We start from the raw sequence: 7238 nt of genomic DNA, 5'->3' as shown, positions 1-7238 counted from the left end.
ACAGTTGATGAAGAGACAAATGTTTCCAGGAGCGATATAGTGGTACCTTTCTTCCAAGAAGCAAAAGTAGGGATTAGTGAGCTTAAAGAGCTGGAAATAAGAGCAATGAGTAGCTACAGCGATCTAGCAGTATATTTTGGCGAGGATCCGCTGGCTGAAAAGCAAGCACACCTGTTCTCAACAATGAAGAAGTTCCTCAATATGTTTGACTGTGTGTGCAAAGAGATGGAGAAGGACGCAGTAGTTGGATCAAAGACTTTGCTCAAGTCTGTCTCTGACGTTTCAAAAGATCCTTTGGACTATGAATCGGACTGGTCGACTTGTTAGTTACTTATAATCATTAATGTCAGGCTAATGAATTAACAAAACCTAACCCATGAGGCGCGTCTTTCTGAACATAATTCCTGCCCTTCTGACGACTGACAGAGTTCTAGGAAGCCAAAAAATAGAAGAACAAATGGATAGAGAGTCAGAGGTGGTGTGGGCTGTTGTATCTCTGGTTGTAGCCACTGCTATTGTATTACCTCTGCTCTATCGCCTAAGATTACCCTTCAAGGGACTAAAAGTTCCTCCAGGATCACTTGGGGTACCTTTCGTCGGAGAAAATATCAGCCTCAAAGTCCACCAACACGATTTTTATGTTTACAGGATGCAGAGGTTTGAACTCTAAACGAAAAAACTGGTTTTCATATTGCTACATGCAGATATGGGAGGGTTTTCAAAACTCACTTGTTTGGACATCCTTCGATTGTTATAACGACTCCGGAAGCTGCAAAATTCGTTCTTGTTGACCAGGCAGCTTGTTTCCGCCAACGTGGATTGCCAATAGTTGAAAAACTTCTTGGAGAGTCTTTCTTTGGCTACCAAAATCATAAACTGCATCATAGATTAAGGAAGCTTATGCATCGCCCACTTCTCCCAGAGACCCTTCCTTCTTCTATTCCTCTTATTGAAGAGCTGGCGCTAATGGTGATGCGGACATGGGAAGGAAGATCTATAAACGCTTTAGACGAGGCAAAGCAAGTCAGTTTTTACCTGACTAGTATGTTGAGATGCCAACTTACTGTCACAAGTGTCTCATATTACAGTACGCATTTAAAGTCGCGATGGAGTTTATAATAGGAGCTGCCCCACAGCATGAGAAGGAGGAATTGTCGAAAGCGTGTGAACATCTGGTTCGCGGTGTGAGCTCGTTGCCAATCAACATACCCGGAACAAATTACCACAAGGCTCTAAAGGTACTGAAAACGAAAGACGCACTGAACAGCCTCAGGTTTGTATTCAGGACAGCAGGAAAAAGGCCTGTGCACTTATAGATAAGATTATAAGCTGGCGAAGGCTGGAAAGGCGGCCCCCGAGTGACATTCTTGGGATACTGATGGATGTTGAGGATGAAGATGGCACAAAGCTCAGTTCCAAAGATATTCATGACAACATTTTAACTTTACTTTTTGCTGGGCATGATACTGTTGCTGCAGCATTGACCTGGATGCTGAAAAATTTAATGGACCACCCAAAGCTTTTGGAGGATGTTACTGTAAGAAGATATGCCAGCCATTAAAAGCCATCACATATTTGCTTGGCAGGCTGAGCATGAAATTATTCAGCAAAAGAAGTCATTTCCCAAAGAGACCCTCACGTGGTCTGATATTACTGACCAGATGCCTTTGTCAATTCGAGTAAGTGCATGACGTGGACAACTTTGGACTTACCTTTATCATCAGGTCGTGAAAGAGACTCTGCGAGTCGCAAATTTGACTGATTTCTCCTACAGAGAAATCGTTGAAGATGTTGAATATGGAGGTCTAACAGAATACTATCCATCCACAAACATCACATTTACCAGATTTTGTTTGTCTTTCCCAGGTTTCATATTTCCCAAGGGCTGGCGGCTTCTAGTTGCACACTGGGTGTTTCACCTCAGCCCAGAATACCATCCAAACCCAGAAGAGTTTGATACTTCTAGGTTCAAGGTAACGAGTATGAGATGCTCAAAATGTTAGTGCTCAACACAAATTGTTAGGTGGCACCAAAACCGTACACATTTACGCCATTTGGAAACGGTGCACACGTCTGCATGGGACGAGAACTCGCAAATCTTGAGCTTCTCGTGTTCGTGCATCACTTTACCCTGAGATATAGGTATGACGGGTGAAGGGCTTCTGGTTTTGAACCTGTTTCCAGGTGTGAACATTGTGGAGCTCCTGATGGATCAGATTTTGCACCCATACATATACCAAAAGCTGGCCTGCCCATTAACGTTAGGCGCAGGTGAGAATAAGATTTGTTGAATCCTGTTTCTGACATGTGGTCTACAGGAGAAAAAGGTCCCTTGTGGATCAACCATGGAAAGAATAAAAACTAATAACATGCGAGTACAAAAATATTTGTTTACAAAAGTAGTCAATCATTGTGTTCCATCAAGAATCGAACATACCATATCAAAATGTACGAGGTTAAAATGGTCAATTGACTGAACTATCTTTGTGGTCATTACCAGTCCTGACCCTTTGACATTCAAGAAGGTTGTAGGTTTGTTTATGAATGCATTAGCATAGGGATTTATCTCTTTTAATAATTTATCAAGATCACGCATTAGTTGCTCATTGCACTTAGAGTTGTGTTTGTTTTTTATTCTTATTTCTGTTGCTTGAGCAGTATCCAAACATATAAATGTGACTATTTTTCATTATTTGGTTTGAAACTTCCAATATTATGTTAAATTTGTCCATATATCTTAAAATAATTAGGGCCACCTACTGGAATCTCTTTGATGTTTGATGCTACACTACTATAATTTTGTATTAAACTAGCTGGGATCCCAGCTCCGCTGGGAGAAGTACAAAATATTTTGGACACATTGAATTTTTAAGCATTTTAGCGTCAAGAGTAAGCATTTTAATATTAATTCAGTTGAAAGTTATAGCTGTAAGCTCTAGAAAGAAAGGCTTTGTAATTAATCAAAACTGGCTTCTTTTATGTTACAAGTTTTGTGCTTGAAATGAAAGCAAATGCCTTTCTAAATTCATCATCCTAGAGATGGAACATATGATATCCATAATTAAAAGTTACAACATCTACTTGAAATCTTGATATCAAGGGAGGGTGTTCTAGCATAACCCACCTGGTTTTAAATCAAAGGACCAGGATAAAAACAGAAGTGTTCAAAGGCTTGCTTTTTATTCTAGATTTCCTGTCCAAGTTTTAACCAGTGAAGTTCTACAGAATCTTAGATTTTTTCAGTGACTTACTGTAAAGTGGCAAAAAGAAATTGAAGAGAGGTGGTGGAAGTTTACTGAGGACCCAAGCAGCTTTATTCTACTCAACATGGATATTGAGTTCAGAGTCATTGCCTTTGGAACACATCAAAGTCATTCTTGCAGAGGAACTTCTTGCATGCTCTCTTTTGATCACAAAGCATTTGATGTTAAGAAACTGCTAAAAGAGAGAAAGAAATGCAAAATCTAAGACATAATAGTGTTAGGCCATAAAATATAACTTTTTGACCAAAGCAATGCTGATAAGTGAGATCTGTGAATTTTAGTTTCCTGTTGTGCAAACTTGAAAATTTGGGAGTTAAGAAATCCAGACTTTTATAATGCAAGAAAGAGCCAAACCATATAAAGTGAAAAAGAGTTGGACTTTTGTAAATCTTTGACGAAGGCAACACAGATACATGAGACCTGGTGACTCTTTAATTTTCAAACCCGCAGGGAGAACAGAGGTAAGATTCCTTCCAAACCATGAAGAAAAATCACAAATGCATGGCTTGCACTCTCCTGCTCTTGCTTTTGGTTGTGCCTGCCATTGTTTTTCTAGCCCGCCATCACCACCACCGTTCAGCCAAACAAAACCCACCAAGCGAAGAAGCTCTGGAAGTGTGGGACGAAGTCTCCAAGCTCTCACAGCATGATCTTAAGTGTCTGGCACTCTTCATCTCCCCACTCACCACAATCTCCACCAAAACCTATGGATGCCTGCCTCCATCCCCAGCTGGAAGCCATCCCCAAACTTCCAACACTTGAGCCCTCCTCAGACTCCAAAGCTTGGGGCCCAGTGTACAAGGAAGACACCACCTCCGCTAACAAACACCTTATGGTTGTGTTCCGGGGCACCTCCACCCAGGCAAACACATGTGTCAATCAGATCCTGTTTGGAGAGCTACCAAGGACGTCACTTACAAGTCTGAGCTCTTGCCTCTCCACCTATTCCAACCAGACCTTGACTACATCTCCCACAATGTGAGCTACACACACCAAGTTGTGGAGGGGTGTCCAAACGCATCGCTTCTACTCATTGGTGCCAGACTCACAGTTCTCATCTAGGCATTGCTCGATGGACTTGCTGCTGTTGTTGCTGTCAGCAGCCTGGGAGCTGGAGGCTCGCTGCAGTTGTGGTCCTTTCAGCTCTCTTACAAGATGAATCGTAATATGGCTGTGATTGGAAACGGGTGGGATTCCGTGTTCACGGTGTCATGGGTTTCCCCATGTCATTAAATTCCCCGTATTCCTTTTACAAAAAAATAACTGAAACAATAGGGCTTACCATCGTGTTAATTCCTAGAACACACGTATTTCAATTTTTTTTACACCAATTCATACACTTCCTGTCATCCTCAGAATAGATCTTGGATCCTTACAAGTTGTTTAGTGGTGATCTGTCATGAGAAGGGAAGAAGGAAATAAATAAGATGACCCCTAAGTGATCCAGAGAATTTACTAAACGATGTGTTCTGTAAGATCTTGAGATTCGAGAGAGTTACACAAGAATCCAACGCCGAGATGAGTGTCAGCTTGTCCGATTTCACTCCCTGGAGTTGCATATGAATGAATACTCTGGCAGCCGAGCGATCATCGTCACAGCAAGAGAAAGAGGACAGCAGCCCATTCCAAAGAAGAGCACTGTAGCCACCGGAAGAGAAAGAGACTTGATCAAAAGCTTGTCTCACTTCGTCCAGGCTTCCACAGGCCCTGTACGCGTTCATAAGAGCTCTCCCCAAGACCTTGTCGATCTCCACGCCACTATCTCTCACAGCTTCGTGGATCACTCTCGTCTGATCCAGTCTCCAGCAAGCATCTAGCATTGTCACAAAGGTCGCCATAGAGATGAATTCAAGCTTGCTGAACTTCTTTTTATTATACAGCCTTCATGTAAAATTAGATCACATGTTTTCCTCTTTCTTTTGCCACCCATTGATCTATAGGAGATTTTACAATCTTTTTTAGAAATAGAAGCTTAGACAGCGTGTGTAGGCTCTAGATGGTGAAAATAAGTAAATAGACAAATAGCCAGACCACAAGAAAATAGAAGCACACTGAATGTTGCCCTTAGGACTTTCTAATTATCTCTCAGAGAACACAGAAACAAAATTACCTCTTGACAAATGCATAAGGCAACCTAATTGTGTAGTCCTTTTTTCTATGATTCGAAACAGTTTTTCTTAACCTACGTGTCTATTAGTTACACTCTCAAAAAGCCTTAGACAGTAAAGAGGTTTACCACAGCTTTTTAAGGTAATATTGTGACATTGTAATAATCTTATCTAATATTGTGATAAGTGATTAGAGGAAATAACATCCCCTTCAACCACGACATCAGAAATGTGAACTTTGCAATTTGTTTGATTCTAACATACAGTTGCCATCATAGTCCCATAAACTAAATGTGCCCAGAGGCAATGTGATCCCAGAGCCAGCCAACGCAGATCCTAGGCTCTGCCCTTGATGCTCATGGCAATCCGCTGCAATTGGAGGGAAAAGAGAAAAAACTCAGTTAAAACTGGATCTTACAAGTACAAAACAAAACAAAGAAAAATGCTACCTGTACACTGGTTTGGAGAGCTTGATCAACGTATTTTAGTGGTTGTTTCTCCATTTGAAGAGTTCCCCTGCAGGATAAAAGTTTATTGCTAAGCAAACATGAGTCGCAATCTGCAAGGAAAAGGTCAATTTAGAAAGCAAGATCAATCCCCTGGATCTTACAAGTACAAAACAAAAAAAAGAGAAAAATGCTACCTGTACACTGGTTTGGAGAGCTTGATCAACGAATTTTAGTGGTTGTTTCTCCATTTGTTTAGGATTTAGGGTTTAGGTTTAGGGTTTAGGGTTTAGGATAAAAGTTTATTGCTAAGCAAACATGAGTCACAATCTGCAAGGAAAAAGTCAATTTAGAAAGCAAGATCAATCCCCAAATCTCTCTTTCAGCACATGCGCAATTAACCTGTTCAAAAGATCAGTGCAAGTTTTAAGTCAGAAATATCACATTGTTTCTGCTGATTATGACGCTCTTATCCATGCTCTTCATGGCAAAATACTGGCAGGAACCTTTCAACTCTACTAAATGTACACTTGCATCACAAAAAGGCTTTTTAATCCCATATATAAGAAACGACTATGAAAAAACTCACCTTCCTGTGTTACCACAACCAAGAGATTTGACAGGCCAAAAATGGTGGAGTCAGTTTCTCGCCACTAGTTTGAATCTGCATTTAAAACAAGCAAGAAAACTGGAGAAGTCATCAGACTAAACATGCGCTCATGAATCTTTCTAATAGCATCCCAAGAGTTTAGATAAACGACTTTAGAGTGTTTAGCCCGAAGGTTGTTGGTTGTCTGGACACGAGCAAAAGAAAAATAAATCTTGAACTCCCAAACAGCCCTCTGTTACTCGCTCCTGCACAACAAGAATCAAGTTAGCCACAAAGATCAAGAGAAATGAGAGATCATCTTAAAACCTAGATCCATATGCATGCTGGGAATCTTATTGCAAGCCCTTGGCGTGACAGGATGAGAGATCCAGGAGCACCAGGCAGTCTCTTCGTTGCTTGATCATATATGAGCTGCCCAAGCACGTACTCCTTGTTGTACATAATAAGAGGCAGTAAAATATGCACATGTAAAGAAGCACTGAGAATATGCATACATCTGAACCAGGTCTGCAGCTGGATCATATCTTGACAACACTGTCACCTCCAAACCTCGCCGCATATCTCTGGCCTAAAGAAATCGTCAACAAGAACAACACAAGAAAGAGAAAACGTACCATAAAATTCAGTCTCTTGATCTTCCAAAGTCATATCAAACAATGACATGACCACTGAGTGGGTATAAACATTTTTCCTTTGACAAGACTGTATGACACACACAACATGGCGAACAGGAGGGATTGTACATTTGCATCACAAAAAAGCTTTTTAATCCCATAAATAAGAAACGACTATGAAAAAACTTGCCTTCCTG

At 40.9% G+C, this 7238-nt stretch overlaps 1 protein-coding gene across 1 annotated transcript; it reads left to right on the top strand.

The window, feature by feature from the left end:
• Nucleotides 1-376: 376 nt before the first annotated feature.
• Nucleotides 377-2558, top strand: LOC112342675 (abscisic acid 8'-hydroxylase 1-like). Its single transcript, XM_024664826.1, has 6 exons — nucleotides 377-657; nucleotides 705-1023; nucleotides 1190-1537; nucleotides 1725-1966; nucleotides 2185-2271; nucleotides 2501-2558. The coding sequence occupies exons 1-6, from the start codon at nucleotides 377-379 to the stop codon at nucleotides 2556-2558; spliced, it is 1335 nt and encodes a 444-aa protein (XP_024520594.1).
• The last annotated feature ends 4680 nt before the right edge of the window (nucleotides 2559-7238 follow it).

This window comes from Selaginella moellendorffii, unplaced genomic scaffold, assembly GCF_000143415.4.
Source record: "Selaginella moellendorffii unplaced genomic scaffold, v1.0 SELMOscaffold_114, whole genome shotgun sequence".
Taxonomy (NCBI): domain Eukaryota; kingdom Viridiplantae; phylum Streptophyta; class Lycopodiopsida; order Selaginellales; family Selaginellaceae; genus Selaginella; species Selaginella moellendorffii.
Note: the sequence above shows the minus strand (reverse complement) of the source record. Positions and strands in the feature narration are given on the sequence as shown.

Coding starts and splice junctions, on each gene's coding strand:
- LOC112342675 (XM_024664826.1), top strand. CDS start 377: ATGAGGCGCGTCTTTCTGAACATAATTCCTGCCCTTCTGACGACTGAC. Junction 658..704: donor TATGTTTACAGGATGCAGAG/GTTTGAACTCTA, acceptor TGCTACATGCAG/ATATGGGAGGGTTTTCAAAA. Junction 1,538..1,724: donor AGCTTTTGGAGGATGTTACT/GTAAGAAGATAT, acceptor CTTTATCATCAG/GTCGTGAAAGAGACTCTGCG.